At 36.6% G+C, this 19,209-nt stretch overlaps 1 protein-coding gene across 3 annotated transcripts in view; it reads left to right on the top strand.

The window, feature by feature from the left end:
• LOC133533597 (uncharacterized) overlaps positions 1–19,209 on the top strand; it is a 34,951-nt gene that overhangs the window by 8,710 nt on the left and 7,032 nt on the right. The window contains exons 1-5 of one of the 3 annotated variants that reach the window (XM_061872599.1): positions 10,910–11,050; positions 15,292–15,413; positions 16,304–16,412; positions 17,061–17,176; positions 18,550–18,662. In XM_061872599.1, coding sequence (XP_061728583.1) covers positions 10,937–11,050; positions 15,292–15,413; positions 16,304–16,412; positions 17,061–17,176; positions 18,550–18,662 — 574 coding nt within the window. In that variant the 5' untranslated portion in view covers positions 10,910–10,936. Of the gene's footprint in view, positions 1–10,909; positions 11,051–15,291; positions 15,414–16,303; positions 16,413–17,060; positions 17,177–18,549; positions 18,663–19,209 lie in introns of those variants that run through there. The other 2 variants (XM_061872598.1, XM_061872600.1) reach the window with 2 other exon arrangements.

Below are 19,209 nucleotides of genomic sequence, written 5' to 3'. Positions count from 1 at the left end.
CATACGGCCCGATTCGAACTTTAAGTTACGTCAAAAATTTCCTAATGGTACGATATGGATTGGATATGCCAGAGTCAAAAGTGACGTTTTTGTTTAAAGAAACATCACTTTTGATACTGACATATCTAATCCATATCATATCTGTAGCAAATGTTTGACGTATCTTAAAGTTCGAATCATATCAGGCAAGTGCATCTTGCTTGCTCAAATATACATATTTAAAGACGAGCATCTCGCATTGCGAGTATGTTTACGCAACGTCTAATAGTGGACAGCGTTATGCGTATGCGATTCTCCTCCAGTGTGAAGACATACAGATCACATCACACTGGTTCGCCAGAGAACTAGCCCGAGCTCGCGCAACATGCGGCCCGGTAGAGTCGCCCACTGCCGCAACGAAGATATTGGGGCCGCCAGAACCGGTCGCAGCGCAGCGCCCAGTTACATCAAAACGCAATGTCCGTCGCAAAATTAACTCACATTCGTATTTATATAACAGCTGCCAGCTTAGCATAAATTTATCTTAAAATAAAACACCGCGAACCCTTTTCAACATATTTTTTTGTGTATTTGTCTACTCCGTTTTGCCGTGGCGATTTTCGATTGATAAGTAGGTATTATAGGCCTAAAACAAAATGATTCCATCAACGTATGATTTTCTGTAGAGCAGTATATTTGAATATTTGGTTTCTAGAATAAAGGAGTCGCAAGGACTCCCATAGCTTTAGTAAAAAAGAAACAAAACAATACAGATTACTAACAGCAAAGGGTAAAAAAATTGTTCATGCCAAATCATGCAAAATTGTCATATTCCTAGAACAAATTGATGATTTCATCAAGGTATGATTTTCTATAGAGTAGCATATTTCAATTTCAACACTTGGTTTCTAGAATAAGGGGGTCACAGGGACATGCATAGCTTTAGTAAAAAAGAAAAGAAAACAATACAGATTTCAGGGCCCGTACATTTCATGCCGTTGACGGAAACATGACGTCACGCTATATCGGGTATGATTCCAATTAGTCTTTTCGCAATAATTAATCATTTATCAACCTCTTCAGTCAACTGATATAGATACTTGACAATCAGTACAGAAACATCTAACTTTCATCTTACTGTGTAATATACTGTATAAACAACAAAATAATAGATTGTTAGTTTATAAAATGATACATATTTTTTATTTTGAACAGTGTAACAAGTATTTTTTACGCGTCAATATGTTAGCTATCAAAATTTGTAGTGTTATAAAAAACTGCCTGTATGTGAGAATACGTTATTTTTACAAAAACGGCATGAAATGTACGGGCCCTGCAGATTATTAACAGCAGAAAGTACCCCGGGACCGATTTTTTTTTTCATGCCAAATACAAAATTGGTATATTCCAAGAGGAGTTTGCGTATTAAAAAGGTTGAAAAATACTGTTTTAGACAATAACGAAACTTTAAAACATGGACGGACGTACTTTGTTGACGGCCTCCTAGCCGAGTCGGTAGTGACCCTGCCTATGAAGCTGGAGGTCCCGGGTTCAAATGCTGGTAAGGGCATTTGTTTGTGCGTTCATCACAAATATTTTTTCCTGAGTTATGGATATTTCCTATGTATATAAGTATTTATATACTATATTTATCATTGTGTGTAGTACCCACCCACACCACACAGTACCCACAACACAAACACAACCCTTCTTGAGCTTACTTTGGGGCTTAGTCAATTTGTGTAAGAAAGCCCAATATTTATTTATTCAGACTTTTAGTGCGTTTATGAATAGTGCCATAAGTTGATAAGCAGGTTTCGGAGTTTTCATAGCACGGTAAGACTAAAGTGAAATACGGAGTCGATATTACCATTAAAATTAAAATCATACTGACATTTTAATGTTAATCGACTCCATAGCTCTCTTTAGTAACTCCGAAGACTGTTGATAAGCCTTCTTTTGTATCAATAATCCGAGAGTGGTCGATGGCGTCCTGGACGAGCGAGGTGAACTCGGAGATATGGCGTTATCTACTCAATATGAAGGTTACGGAATTATTTAAAAAGTATTTAAAGGTGTCGAAATAATCAGCGGGATCACCACCGGCTTGATAATTAAGCCGATTGGCAAGTACCTGATGTTGTTAGCAGTTAGCACCCATTAGAGAGGTTCTATGCATTGTGTCACTTTATTAAATATACTTTAACGGAACTTCAACGTTTTCTCTGCAATTATCCGACTACTATCGCTAGTACTGTAGAAGGTAATTGGCACCAGTATTTAACAAGACGACAGCTTTTACCTTTAAGTACTTATAAAACACAGAAAACACAAGTTGTCTGAGATTTATTTTTATGACCCAACCCATTCCTTAAGACGGCTATAATGAAGCTTTTATTTCCCTGGATGACCATACCGTTAAATAGCCATAGAATTGCTATTGAAGGACTTAATGCAGTGTCCATTGCCTTTTAAAAGTTTAGGACATGACAGGCATAATTCACTATTTAAAACTAGATGAAGCATGTCACATAGGACGACTTGCATTTTTTGCTCAAAATTATGATTAATTGTTCATACATTTTACATGCCATGAGCGTTACTGTTCAGCTGCGTACTGTCCCCGAAATTAGTTTTTGGTGTCAATTTAAACGTAAATATTTCAATTGAACGCCGAACGGTGCGACTCAAGGCGCGGCGTATATATGTTGTACTTAATAAGTAGGTACCTATGCCACTTAATGATAAATGCTGTTACAAATACAATAATGCGAAGTCTAATAGTAGGTAATCTCCGGATGCCGCAGACTCTGCAGAGTCTTTAGCTCTTGTTTATTATAGCTATTTCAGCGCCAAGATCATTTAAACACTAAGAAAGACATTTAAACTTGGGATCACTCCTAAAAGGGTATTTTAGAAGTTGTTTACGTTCTTCCTTATTTAACTAAGCAAATTTATCTCCTTTTGGTATTATTCCAAAGTAGCGGTCAAAACTCGACCAAATAGAGAAACCAAGTAACTTACCTCCCCCAATTTAGACCTCGAAATACCTACCGTCAAAAGTTATTCGAAGCCAGCAATAAAATAAGTGACTCCTGCTTACTTTAAGTGTTTGAGAGTTGAGAATTTTGATTCGAAAAGCTTTAACAAAGGGATTTGCAAATTAGTTCCGCATTCAAGTATGCAAATGTTGCTAGGGTCGTTTCTCCGCACCATTAATGCCACATGCGCCATTACGACCTAATAACATCCCTACTTTACAACACAGGGTACCTAATACTGAGCCTATCTAGTAAGATCACCCAGAAGATCATATATCCAGTGTAATACCCCTAAGAAAATATAACTGTACTTCAACGTAGCCGCAGAAGTGGATATATCGTGTCAAATTGTCGATACGCTCTAACGCCTAGCTCTTCTAATGTGTCAAAAATTCTTCTATACCTCCTGACAGCTACTCGTGGTGTATATGTACAGTAAACAGCAATCATTTTGAGCACTTGGCCCACTCGTACCTATGATTGATACTACCTTTTTAACGGAACCCTTATAGATTCGTCATGTCCGTCTGTCTGTCCGATTACTTATGTCACAGCCACTTTTTTATAACGTTTTTTGTAAGTAATACAAGTCATGCGTTAATGTTCTACCAAAATCCCTCAATCAGAAAAAACGGTCCAATACTTACATACCTACCACTTTTTGTTCATATGCTTAAAATAATAATCATATGTTTTGTAGTTTAAAGAAACGTAAAGAGGACATCGTATTCTGTACATCCGCTGAACCATTTGACAGTTATGATGATAATCTTTTTATTTGTTTGCGATTCGAATTTTGAATTGTATCGTAGGAGAACCGTTAAGTTGATGGCGGCGCGTAAACGGCACCCCGCAGTTGCGCAAGCGTTTGCTGCTCGTGTTATATCATTACATTACTATACCGGTAATATGCTGTGCAATGCTCAATTCGTATCGGACGAGGATGATGGCTATGGGAACCATGAAACGGAGATTTACACCAATATAACCGTGGCGAGTATTGCACGATAAAGATATTGCGTAAAACTTAATCAAAATGATGAACCTTTTTTTAAATAAAAAAAACGAAATCATTAAAACAAAGACGACATTGGCCGAGAAACAGATAGTGAAAACGAGATCACCGGATTGGATTGAACGCTCCTAATTTTTTTAATTTAATTCTTGTTGCGATTAAGAAATGAGCGGTATATCAATTGTGCGTATAGAGCGGCCTTCAACATTTCGGCTGACTATTGTTGTCACAACAGGTTATGCGGCCGACGGGCCGGCCTACGATTTAATTTCAAGTGATTGCAATGTTGTAGGTTTAGTTGTGACTAATAAAATACTTGGCTATGGGTTTGGATATACATGTACAGACCATAGGACTAGTTTTGAGAATACTTATTCGAACAAACTTAGGTTCTTAGGTAGTAAATAAATAGACGACTTAAACATAACGCGTCATATACACAGAAAAGTTATTCAGAGGAAACCTCCCTCGAGAATACGATTGCCTGGAATATCTCATTTTAAAATTACATTTTCGTAAATCCTGTTCACGTTAATTAAATTAGAGAGAAACCCAAATCGCTACCAAAATAAATGAAATGGAAGGTCCACTATGGAAATCAAAGAAATGAAAATTTCTTTGAAGGCTTGTCACGTTTTGTGGAGGCAAAAATCAATTAGTGCAGCTTTCTTTCTACATTTATGCATGCAGCCCTATATTGTATAGATTTAGATAACCCTGCCCTAACTAAATATATGTTCCGGTATCGTATCTGCCCCGTCTTTCGGTCGCTCGACCTGAGCCCCGGTGGTCGTCCGTTGACCTCGTTTGGCCTCTTCTTTGACAATGCTAACGTAAACTGCCACGACCTGCGGTGCCTTCTACATTATATACTTACAACAATAGCCCACCAATCTCGGCCTAAAGGTACCTACATTCTAATTACGTTAGGGTAGGGTCACCAATTAAATTAGGTAAGTATTTATAACCGTAAAAAGAAACTTTAATTTCTTGGTTCGAAACCTCTAATTTTGAAACAAACAAAGATTGTTGACATGCATGAAAACTTCCTTACTCGTATTATGTCTCTCTACGTATCGAATAGGTAAGCCACAGCACAGCTAATTTATGGCTATAAATAGCAATCCGTTTTTTATTTTATTTGTGACTGGTTATAAGAACTGCTGATCTTGCTTGTAATGCACTTAATTTACCCTACTGGCTATCAAATGGACCTAACTTAACAATTTATTCCGTGATTTGACGATCAAGAATAGTCTGCCAACAATTACGTTTTGCGTATATAATAGCTTATGCTTTTTGATGTAAATGCAGGTATCTTTAACCACTGAAGTTGTGATGCTGGAATTTTTAACATTGTTTTTAAGCTTTAGAGCTAAAGATGGGATGCAACGTGTGCAACGCACACCGGTGTATTTGTGGTATGATGGTTGAGGAGAATGGCCATCACTGACTGAGCTGCCAAAGATGCGCCACCACTCTTTTAACTGAAAGCGCGGCGTGCGTGCGACGGGCAATGGGCCAATATCCCGTGCATATCGGAACCACCAGGTTCGGACGGTAAGACTTGACGAGCTAACCTTAGTTTAATCCCCTGGCGGAGGGGTGGTGTCTTTTATGGGATGCGACATGGGTTAGTACATTTACTGCACCCCATCTAAGACACACGGTAAAGGCGCGGGTTCAGCAGCAGAAATTGCCGCTAAAAATAAACACGCCAATTACTCCGGGTTACAGGTGTATAGTTAGTCGCCATATAACAAATCACCATTGAAACAAGTTGAATTTGTCTCGAGACAAGATCAACAAAATACGAGCATCTATTCTAGTCATCTAGTCGATCGTTTCTTACAAGTTGTCAAGTTGTCGCTTGTCGCAGATGTTAAACGACGTAGAAAGATAAGTTTTTCGTGTTTGTGTCAGCGGAACTAATAGTTGGTCTTGGTAAGCCACTTATTTGTATAACAATAACAAAAATATACTGGCATGATTTCATGGTAATTCGTTATCTCAGTCTAACAACGACTCTTAGTATTTGAATTCACTGTCAAATGTTTCCGTCCTTCAGTGCAATTAGAGTCACTACGATATTTGGTATGAAAATCTTGCGTTTCTATGCTTTTTAACTTATAATATTTATTATATTAGTAGATAGACAGGCGTCCATAGGCTGCGGTGACTGCTTACCAGCAGGCGGGCCGTATGCTTGTTTGCCACCGTCGTGGTATAATAAAAAAAATAGACATGAAGTATAAAGAACCGTCCATTCGTTTGTTGCATATAGCCGGCGCAACCTAAGATTTCCTTGTTCTATACAACAACATAAATGCGGTTTCACCGTATGCCACACACAATCTTCCATTGAGTTACAAAAACATATGGAATTTTCGTAACTCAACGGGAATTTCACCTTTTTTTGTCCTAAGGGGCATGGCACACTGCATCCGATTCGCACGTCTGACGGGAGATTATTTTTTTTTGCGTATTCGGGGTTGGTCCCATAGTTGCTCAGTATGACCTATATTGAATATAATATAATTATTACAGGTGACTAAATAAACACCCTATATAAGGGTCAATTCGTAACTGTCAAATATGTGATCTTAGACACAACAAATATAAATTATAAGAACTTGACGTAAAATACTCAAAATTAGCTACATTAAGTACTTAAACGACGTGTTACTCATATTAATGCTCATCATGTCATGACAATAATATCATTAAAATGTAAAAGGAGGTAGGTACAGTCGAAGTAAAAAATATGTTTACATGTTTCGCCTAGTTACAAAGGAGTAAGGTGAAAAGTGTAGACATATTTTTGACGTCGACTGTACATAACATTAACCTTGCAGCGCTCCTAAAACTCGTAAAAAGAAGAATGCGAATGCTAAAAAAGCTATTAAACTACTTTACTCACTGTATTTATGCTATCTATATCACTTACTACTTACCTACTCTTATGCACACACACACATCTAAAAAAGCCAACTTTCCAAAAATGAATATTCCTGTAAAGGATGTTGTTATGGATGCTTTATACGATACTGGCTTGGGACTTATTTACCCTTTAATCTTAAAAAACATAAAATAAGGAAATGAACATACGTACATTTTTTAATGAAGTTGATTAAGAATTTTCAATTTGCTCTCAATCCTAGGCTGCATTTTCCGTAGCGAAGAAAAAAAAGCTTGTTCTGCACTTTTCAATGTTATCATCTTTTCTAAGCAATAAGTAACTGAGTCACTAACCACTTTTATATTTATTTATATTTCTTCCTGAAATAGTTATGTATCTAACGTAACTTAAATTTTATTCGATAAATAGGCCATTCATCGAGCATAGGCTGATGCCGAACGGGTGAATTATACCAAGATGTCAAAACCTCTAAAAATACACGGAATCAAAACTACAAATCTGTCGCTTGACTTCAAATTCGGATAAATCCACCCTACTCTCTTAGGAAATATTTACTCTATTAGTATTGCCTTATTTGCCTCTTACTACCAAAATCCCAAAAACGAACAGTTGGATTTTTTATACCACGACGGTGGCAAACGAGCATATGGCCCGCCAGATGGTAAGCAGTCACCGTAGCCTATGGACGCTTGCAACACCAGATATATACAACCTGTACACTCCTTTGAAGAACCCCATACTGTAATAGCTCCTCGGGAAAATCTCGGCAGGGAGCTTATTCCATAGCCGAAGCGTCCGCGAGAGGAAATTCCTCTTAAACCGCACAGATTGGATTTATCCGAGTTTAAAGATAAGCGACTCAAATTATGGAATGCGATGGTCTATATACTATTACTATATTACTTACGTTGTCTGCTCTTTCAGAATACGATAAAGGAATAAGACAGGTCGTGAGATTCATAATCATAACAACGGCAATCATCCTCCCGGGAGGGCATTATCTCGCGGAGACGTTATTCATAACTTTTCCTCTTTGTATCCTTGCTCGTGCAGTTTTTCTGCAAACGAAGTACGGGCGGAAAACCAGTGTAAAATAGCCAATGGCCAAGCTACAATACAAGTTAATAAAATTTTGCGTGTCCAACTGGCAACACTGTTCACATGGCGTCACGCGTTTGGTCAAGCGCGTGTCAGTCACTGGTTTACGTAGTGATTATATGCTCTTTGGTTTACACCTATTAAATTATCAATTACAGCCTTATAAACCTGTAACGACTGTAAATAATCCAAAGGCGCTCTTAATCTGGTTGTTTAAGCGATCAACTCGCATGTGCTTGACTTGACAAGATATTGGAAGAACTTCCCTCAACCTACCTGTAATGAAAAAAACGAACAATGTACCTATCTAATGCAAAGGTGGAAGTTTATCGTATACTTATATTATTATAGTTCGCAGAGCAGATGTTTCATTTCTATATTACAAGTATTTTTTTTTTTTAAACTAACAAATAAAATTCGTGAACAGCAGCTACGGTTTACTTTTTTGTTAATTTATTTAGGTAGACATGAAACACGATTTTAATATTAGGCATTACTATTATGCCTATTAAATTTTATCTTTCGACCTGTACTCTAAGTGGTATAATTACTCATTTCATCACTTATGCTAGTACATAAAATTGATAATACAATCAAAGATAGATTGATTAAGATGTGTAAAGTCTAAGAGTTTCGTGCTTCGAATTTGACAGGTAAACGAGATGGCGCTGTACAGCTCCATACATTTTGCGGTAGCTCTGATTGTCAAAATTTGACGTTTGACAATTAAGTAACCGCAATACAGCGCCATCTGTTTTGAATGTCAAACTCACGTTTTTCTTAGACTTTACCTCTCTTTTACAATCAATTCTCTTTGATACAATTCAATTTATTATAATAAGACAATTGGTACAATTTATAATAAACGATCTCGTCCAGATAACCTTTCGGACAATAATTTACTTATAGAGGTTTATCTCCTCAATCCAGGAAGTAACCTAAGGCTTTCCGCAAAAGAATGGCCATCAATTGCTTGGAAATAAATTGAAGTTTAGAGTAATGTTGGAGCTATCAGGCAGATCGTGTAGATCGTGCGCGTGCGACGCCCTAGGCCGCGACCCGCGTCAGCCCGTTTCCTGGAGCAAATATTAGAGTAAAGGTAAAGGGCTTATTCATTGTTCATCTGTATGTACAGATGGGCAAAAAGATTTTCAAATTTATTTTATTATATTACTTCAAAAATCGCGTTTATTTCTACACTTACGATTCTTCTGGGTATTTTTACCTCACTAATTGTGGTGATATCTCACAAAAAAAATACAAATAACACGTAGATTCCGTCAAAGTACGTTAGATATATTTGAACGTTTTATCCTCTTAGACATTTTAGCAGGTCACGGTCAGAGACGACAAGAAATTACATTGGAACAGTAAAGTGTCGAACATTACGACCTTTGCTTATAAAATGTAGACGTATAAGAAGGCGGCTTTCATTTCATTTTTGTCAAAAGAGAGAATTTTCAATATGTGTATTGCGTTACCTTTTTGCGTTTTGGTCTAGAACTTAGTTTCTAGCTTTGTCGAAAATATTATTACTTAGGCAAGTTTACATAATATAGATAACATATACCATAGCGAAATAATAAGTAATAGAGTGCTCACTCCATACATCCGTTTTGGTACCAAAATGCTTATTATATTCGCAGTCGACATCTAGCATCGAGTAACGGAACTCTCAGTACTGCTACTCGACAATAGATGTCGCGGCAAACAAAAAGTCTAATGCTCAACGATTTTCAGTTAATATTATAACCAGAGTAAGCGTGGAGTTGAAAATAGAGTTCCGTATACTCTGGTTATAATATTAGCGGAAAATCGTTGAGCATTAGAGTTCCGCTACTCGATGCTAGATGTCGACTGCGAATATAATGAGCATTTTGGTACCAAAACTGATGTATTGAGTGAGCACTCTATTACTTCTTATTTCTCTATGCATATACGTAGAAGACAGACTTTCGGTAAAGTGCACATAGCTATTAAAAAAATTGAGAGGTAGCATAAGAGTTGATTTTGTGATATGCATTCTTAGCTACGTTAACAAGATGGAACGAGAATAAGTCCTAGCAGGCAGCTGCAGCGACTTGCGTGGGCCAGCCCCGAAGGCGAAGCTAATCCATTCGTATCACGCTTTGCCTTCGAACAATCGATTTATGCCATCTCGCCAAACTTGGAAGTTTTAGCAAGACATCGGTGTCAGCATAGCTACCATGGAGCGCTTCCTAGTGGTTAAATTGGTTACTAACTAAAAAAACCAAAGCAATCAGATAAGTTTAACACCTTGATAAGTTTACATTACGTTCACGTAAGTTTACAAACCTTTATTTAAACCTTGTTTCTATATCTCAGATACTAAAATTGATCCAATATTGTTCAATCGATTGTCATTTGTCTATTAGTAGGTACACAAGTATATGTAAATATGGGTGCATACAACTTACTCAAAAAGATGTCCCATACTTAGTTCCTAAATCGCCTACCAACATAAGAGCATATATTTTTTTATAAAGCATATATTTTTGAATAAGGTATGTGTGCATATATTTTTACACTTGACTGTACAAAGGCAAGATTACAGGAAACTAGGTATAGGTAATAATAATGTTTACAACAAAATCATTGCTTGGAAACACTAAAGATTGACTTTGTGCGTAATTAATGGGTATTAGTACTCGGTAAAACCTTTGTTTAATTTACAAGCTTCGGTCTAAGATGGATTTCAAAGATCGTAGCAACAAGAATTGAGCATTATTACAAACAAATAAGGTATATTTTCAATGTTCTTCAGCTAGTACCATCTTGAGCCGTCAAGCGAGCAAAGAATAGCAATTTGTTTCGTTTATGTTTATGTTCTGTCATTCAAGTTGCTGCGGTTTACTCGATAACATGACAAGTGGTATTATCTATTCAGTTATGTATCCTAGTCAATTAAACTGTAGGTTTTCCTTATGCATAATTTGCGTAGTCATCAAAGACCGCTTCGCTCCAGATAACAATAATGTAAGTATTAATGATCATCATTATAATAAACTGTGTATGTATACCATTATAATCTCGGAATATCCAAAACAAGGACAGAAACACAGAAGATACCTTATAGTAGAATGTTAACCAAGGCATAAAATACGCTCATTTCAGTCGAGGTACTTTGGCGCTCGAACCAGTGTTGGGCAAAAATCAATTCGAATAAGAATAAAAACAGAAATTTTATTCTTATTCCAACACAATGGAATAAGAATAAATCCATCCCTTTTTATTTTAAAATAACATGAAATGGAATAAATCATGCAATTTTTATTTTAAATGAAGAATAAAAGACGGAATAATTATTCCAGAAATGGAGTTATTCTAAATAAGGTTTTAGTGGAATAACATGTTATTTAGAATAAGAATGAAGTTTGAAGTTGTCGTTAGGTCAATCTTGCGAGTCGATTTACTACCACTTCCTGACATTCGATTTAGCTCAAATTTCGTATACTTGAGTATCTGGTGGATTTGGTGACTGTGCAATATGATGGAGTTAGAAGATGGCCAAAGGAACTCCTAAAGTAAACAAAATAAAGACACCGTATTTCGGCTCATTCGATGTGTCTTGTAGTCCATGGAATTGGTACATTTTAACTAACATCAAATGAGGTAGTTCTGTTTTTTTCATATGTTGGTAGTGATGAAATGGTAATAATAAATCCAAGTTGTCGACCTCGAAAGACCTTAGGATCATTGTAAAATACATGAAAATCCATTCAATTTTAGGATTTATTATTTATTTATTAATCCACCGAGAACCGGAGTTACGACAAAAGTCACTATGAACACTTTCAAGAAGATAAAATTTGCAATTAATTGACAATATAATCTTAATAGTCTTAGTGAGCCAAATAGTTTCTACGGCTTCTCAAAGGTTGTAACTGCAAAAAAAGGTTGTACCAGCAGTTGTGGTTGCAGGGAAGCAGGACTCAAATGCTCAGCTGTTTGCAACTACAGCAATGGTCAATCCTGCGAGAATATACCAGACCGGAGATGTGTGCCGACATTGAAAAACCACCATGAGATGACGATTTCGACCTGCCTGATCAGGTTGACGAAGAAATGCTACCACATACGCTGGGTCCAAAAGAAGTGCTGTAGATTCAGAAAACAAGCGTGGTCCATGATATACAAGAGATGCGAGTTATAACAAGTTCCCTCACTGTACCTACTGTATATTATACACACAATGATCCGAAGGGCTTTCGAGGTCGAAAACTTGGATTTGTCATTACTATTTCATCACTAATAACATATATAAAAAACAGAACTACCTCATTTGATGTAAGGAAACACCTCTTTTTTGGTACGATTTCCATGTATTATTGGCAAACACTTTGATGTTTTACTGAACACCTGCGGCTGGCGGCTCTTCAAAAGATCTTTAAGGATGTTATTTTTGCCGTTTAATAATGAGAAGAAAATTTAAATAACAGGTATTTAAAAAGACCATGTAATAACTCAGTAATAAATGTTCGGTAGCAACAAGAACACTAGAGCACCGAAGTTAATTTAGAAACATGAAAATATATCCATTCATCATAACTTAAACAAATGTATTTTGCAGTAGCGGCGGCTCCATACAACCCTATACCCATTGGTTTTACTAAAAAATTGCGTTCGTCCGTAGTCCATCCAAACTATACCTACCTACTTCATACATACTAACATACCAGCTTCATCGGCTTTATTAAGAAAAATTCTCACGGTACAATTCTTATTCATGGAATATTATTTCAAATAAAAATCATGTTTTTTTTTTTTATTTGAATAAGAATAATTTATTTCCATTCAATTTCCTCACCGAAGACTTATTCCAGACGGGAATAAAATCAACGTGATTTTATTCTTATAAATTCTTATTCCAATCATGATTTTATTCCTGAATGCCCAACACTGGCTCGAACTCACCCTTCATCAACCGAGTTGAACACTCTACTTTTCATTTCGAATACGAGGAAAATACAATACAGTACCCCTAGTGTAAATATTTTCGACAGCGAAACGTGACGTACGCGTTTGCGTTAAGTGTCATTTTGTATGAGATTTTTGACTTTCCAAAACGTCCCGCTTGGCGCGCTGTTCAAAAACCCATACAAAATGAGACTTAACGCAAACGCGTACGTCACGTTTCGCTATCGACTAAATTTACACTAGGGGTACAGGTGTATTTAAAAAATATGACTAAGTATAAACTTCTATATTAGGTATTTCTTGAGGGTGCTTTCAATTAAAAATTTAGGTAAAAGTAGGTATCGTTATTTATAGAGTTTAAATATCAGAATAGAAATTGTACAACAAATTCATTTAAACCCAAATTTTAATTGCTTATTCGTAAAAAAACGTACTTGGAAAGTAAAATGCCCTAGAACACGAATCACTTTCTGCACACTTCATAGAACAACAATGACCCAATTTCAGAGCATGAGAAATGAAAAATACCTTGCAGACAAACTTTGCAACCAAATAAAGCTTGTAGAAATTTGCATATGATAATATCAATCAGCTAAACATTTTCTGTACGAGTACAAGTACTTATACGATAGTACGAAGTACGAAATATAGATCGGAATTGCAAGTACTTATTTGTAAACATTTATGTTAAGAACTTAAGACAGTTTCAGTACCAGTGTACATGAAGCGCGTTAGAAATGTTTTAAAAACAAAACCCCGCTAGTAGACTCGACTGACTGAACTGGTCGATGATGCATTGACTTTAATACAGATTCCAATCTAACAGTTTGTCGGTGAGTTAAGACATTAATCAAATTGCCTAATTACCTACACGCACAAGGCGTAGTGAACAAAAACAATCTATGCACACAATCGTGTGCAGTGTCCATAGAAGGAAGGTGGACGCAATGAGCAGGAAATCCTTGTATGCGTTGCTATGACTTGGAACGCATGCGCGAATGACAAATTGATGCAATTGCGGTCGAAGAGAGCGTCGTAAATTTAGAGCATGTTTGACAACTCAATAATACGTTGCCAACGAAGCACTTTATTTTATATGGGGCTCTCGTATTTCGTTGATTTTATCTATAGGTAAAATAGCCCAGTGTCTTAGCTGGATTAATAGTAGATCGTGATATGATTGGTGGTAGTGTAGCATTCAATTCATCAATGGATGAAAGAAAAACTAGACCCCTTGGTCTACCTAAAAAGAGAGTAGGGGAAGCTGTTCTACCTCGGACAGTTTTTTCTTTTATGATTTTTAGAAAAATCTTTTGGCTGTAGAATTGTTGTTTATCCGAATATTATAAGATACATTAATAAATTATCAAATACGATATAAAATTAAAGGATTGGGTTATATATTTTAATAGGATAGGTCGACGAAAAAAAAGGGAAAAGTGTCCAAGGAACAACACCCCTGATGTACCTTGGACATGTCCCGTTGTGCCTCGGACATGACAATTTTAATTACTAAAAATATAATATAATCATAGAAATAATATTTATTATGAAATCACAGATATTTCTTGCACAATTACGCCATTCAGTATATTTTTCTAGTACAAATTACCTTAGAAAAATATACTTAGCAATCGTCATATTTTATTTTGGCCTAAAACATTTTAGGAATCCTTTCTAAGATCGATTACTTGGTAACTTACAACGCAGATAACCAATAATTAGAAATACGGCAAATATAACTTTAAGTTAAAAAATATACATTTACAGTACTAGCTAGAAATCGAGTTGGTGGTAACTAGTGGGATTTTTTTCCCAGCAGTTACCACTGTTAAAAAATTTCCAGTAGTTACCACTGGTCACAAATTGGTGGTAACTAGTGGGAGTAACCTAGGCCTGCGTACTATTTCTGGAGTTTGCCCTCCGGAAGCAACCTAACGAACCTATCCTACCTATCTTTGGTTTAACGGGGCTACCGTCAAAACTTTACATAGGAACATTACGATCTGCCTGATCTTATGATCGGCCGCTGACATATATACCAATCATGCTGTCATAGAGTATGCATGCGATAATTGTCAGCATTCTGCACCGTTGAGGTTCGCCTAGCCATAGTGACACTTTACAAGATCTTTATCAATCTATTCAGCCCCTACTATCCACCCATTGCTGAATATAATACTCGAATATGCCTCTTTTATACACCTCACTCCTCGGTCACTTTACAATATACAAAACTTTATCAAAAACAGTAGAACATAATGTCAAACTCTTGTCATATCCTCTATCTTTTTTTACAGAGCACCGAAGGGAGCATCGAGTTCGCCCCCTTAGTGACAGCTACCTGCAAGACGGGCGTAATGTCCGTCAAGATTAACTTCAACCAGCCGTTCTACGGGGTTGCTCATGCGCGAGAATTCAGGTAATTTTAACAAATTCCAAAACATCCATGTTACAGAAGGCTTTCTTCTTAAATTTGGAACAGAGTACATATCTCCAAATCTGGAGTCGCGGCGTATGGAATAGATATGTATTGTAGGATTGGGTGGACTATATTTTCCGAAGGTCTACCTCCTCCTTCATCTAGCGCCTACAGATCGCGAAATATGGGCTCTGCTTCCGAAATACATTTTGTAGATGGCATCGGCAGGAGACCTATTTAATATTTTGTGACTATCAATATACAATAGATAGATGTGACAGCACGTTATAGTGCACCACTATAGGACTGGCAATGGCAACGATAATGTCACATTTAATGTAAATGTTTATACAAAATGAGAATACATATCGCAGAGATTTGGCTGGATTGTCATTTATCAAGTTCATTTCTTTAGAAAAAAAGTATTCCCTTGTCGGCCACGGCGTACCTAATGTAGCTACTCGTATGTATGACCTCGGAGTTACACATGCAGGCAAATTGTGATTCCAATGACTAGACGAATAGCGAGATGTCCGTTTTTCCTGAGCCAGACTTTGTCACTTAGACTATTCGCTTAGACGTTCGGTATTCACCACACTAATGCACATATACTTGAATGTCCCACGTGTCCGGGAATTGTGGACATTAATAGATATAATTTAGGATAGCTTAGGAGAGCAGAACGAAACAACCAAGCTTTCCAGTCTAGATTTTAATGACAACTAAAAAATTAAAGAATTATACATAGAAGACGTCAAATGGACATAGACAATATGTATAAAAAATATAAATAATATAAAAACCTATTTACACCTCGACACCACGCACACACCAGAGCGACATGCATTCGCATCCAATCTAAAAACGCCTAACATGTAAATATATTTCAGAACACCAGCATGCATGGCACAAGGCAACGGTTCAGAGTCCATGAGCTTCGACGTCAGCCTGATGGCGGCACAGGGCTCGCCGGATTACTGCGGAGTATTCTGGAACAACGTAAGTGCTTCAAATAGTATAGGTTCTAATTTCTTTTTTCTGCAGCCCAAAGCTTAAGGACATTTTTGAAATGTAGTTGAAACATTTAGGCGATATAAGTTACTTTCACAAAAAAATATACGATTTTCTGATTGTATAACATTTACCTATTACTGATTACCTACCTGTACCTACCTTTATAATAAACTATTACCAAACTTCAGTAGGTAAAGTACAATGACGCATTTGTTCAGTAATATAGGTAAATCAATAGATCCGTAGATTATGAAAAGATTGTTTGTCTTATTACACTTTCACTACCCGCATATACATTAGCCTGCGGATTAAACTACACAACTTATATTGACCGATTTCCCTCATTCGAGTCATTCGATTTATCAAATCACTGATTTTGGTTACCAAACTGAACCTGTATGAGTCTATTAACATAAAACATAATAGCGCGATTCAGGATATAGGAATTTTGTTCTCGGAAAAGCGCCTCGCGATTTATGCACTAAACTACTTAAACCAAATAGAGTCTGATGTGGTCATTATTCCAAGAAACATCTCAATAGCGCGATTCAGGATTCTTCAATTACGTAATAGCGCCATCTATCGTACGATTTGGTGTGTAACTCAGTTTAATGTGTATTTGGTATGTTTCAGCGCACAGACGAGCGGTCCCTGCCGTTCGCAGTGCGCGTGCATCGCACCCTAGAGCTGGCTGACGACAAGTTCTACGTCATCACATGCGGGAAGGCGGGCTTATTCAGGAATGCTAGGTATCTACACTATTAACAAAAGATGCTCTGTTAAAAACAAATACTAAAATGATAGTTGGATTGGCCTGTGTACTATTAGATAGATACCCGATTATCCTGTTTTTGTACTAATTTTGTACTAACCATACAATTGGATTAACTGTCATTTTAGTAAAAACTGAGCAAGTACGTAGGTAACTAATTACATCTACTCGATAAATGTCTCCCAAACCTACTAAAGTCATACATTTTACCAAAAAAGTATTAGGTAGGTAAATCTTTTTTCTGTTCCTGCGGACCACTAATGTCAAAAACGAGTACCTACTTAGAGTACTTAGGGCGGAACGTAATGCAACCCTATGAGGTACAGAACATTACGGCCCAAAGAATCTTGGATTTCCTGAATTCAACGGGCATTAATAATGAATTTTAAAGGGCCACAATATATCAGTGCTTGGTCTATGTGGCACTCAAAAAGGCCCACAACACCACAATAATAACTAATAATAAATCTCTTTTTGAGGTCTCTTCTATCGTCTATAATTATGAGAAATGTCGAATAATCCTAAACCTTGATCAGCTGGTCTTTATCTTTAAATATTTTTAATTAGTAGATAGGTACGTTTTATAAAACTTAGCTACGGACTACATAATATTTTTTTGAGGTTCATACGAAGTGGTAATTGTGATAAACTTTCATTGTCACGTAAACACTCAACGCTCAAATTATTTTAACAACTTTGATTGTCCTCGAAAATTGTAACGAAACAAGAATTTATGTACAGCGCTCTTGAACTTTAAACACCTGTTGCGTTGCGTAGGTAGACGATAATATAACTTTTACGCGAGTAAGGAAAACGCGGTTTCTAAACTTTTAAAAATATATTAAATTAACAAGGTCATAAGAGGCATTTTAAAGTACAAAAAAACTAAAAATCTGGAAATATAGCAAAGTAAGGAGTTACTAAAATCAATTTGTAACTTATTAGGAGTTTAACCCATTCAGGGCTAATCAGTATACGACACGTTGTCATTTTGCCTCTACGAAGAATTTCCTCTACATACCGGAAAACCTATATTATCAGCTACGACGTAGCGCTACGACCGTAGCTCAGCGGGGAATGTTTTAACTCGGTAATTAAATGTAACGTAGGTAAGTATGAATATAGGTCATATTAACGGTTTGTTGTTCAAGAAAACGACGAATCAGGAATCCGACGAAACAGGAATACGACGAACCAGGAACAAACCATATTAACCATGTTACCATATAACCTGCTGCTATATATTGGATACTTACTGCAATAGCCACCTTTACTTTATTTCATTCCAGCCAGCATCCGTGAATTCACTCATAACGAATAATCTACATTCGTAATTTAATTTATTTGCAGAAACGAAACCTCACGAGTGTCCCTACGAATGTTGAACGAAAATGGCAAAAAGATTATGACCGCCGCTTTCAATATGCCCTACACGCTGCGAGCGGAGATGAGCAAGCCTGACGGTAAATACATACTTATTAGTATTTGGGTATATGTATATTAATATTGAGCTGTCGATGGGACTTTTTTGTAGATCTTTAGTATCAGTTCTGGCGGGATGAGTTTATCATTCCGACGTACGCTATTATAAAATTTTAATAATAAATGAAGGTTGTTTCTGACAAAAGTGTCTAGGCATTTGTGTTTCATTTGTATTTGGCTAAACAGCAGCGAAATGTCATCAGCGAATAGTACACACTTTTGGTTGGTAATCTTAGAGTCCGTATTTAAGAGTCCGCAACGAGCTCGGTTATTCATACAAACGTATTAGTTTATTTATTTTACTTTATTGGATACACTTAACAAAATTCGTACAATATCATGAAACAAACAAGTGCATATCAGGGCTTAGAAACTGGCACGAGATCCAAAACAACTGTACACAGCATGCTTTACAAGTAAGCGCAAATGTTACAAATTACGCTCTCATTTTAAAACAATTAGCTAGATTGCTTTGAAAGTTTGTACTTACAACAGGATAAGGTACCATACCATAAGCAGTAGTTAAAT

Source organism: Cydia pomonella, unplaced genomic scaffold (genome assembly GCF_033807575.1).
Source record: "Cydia pomonella isolate Wapato2018A unplaced genomic scaffold, ilCydPomo1 PGA_scaffold_183, whole genome shotgun sequence".
Lineage (NCBI taxonomy): Eukaryota > Metazoa > Arthropoda > Insecta > Lepidoptera > Tortricidae > Cydia > Cydia pomonella.
This window is presented reverse-complemented; position numbering and strand designations above follow the sequence as displayed.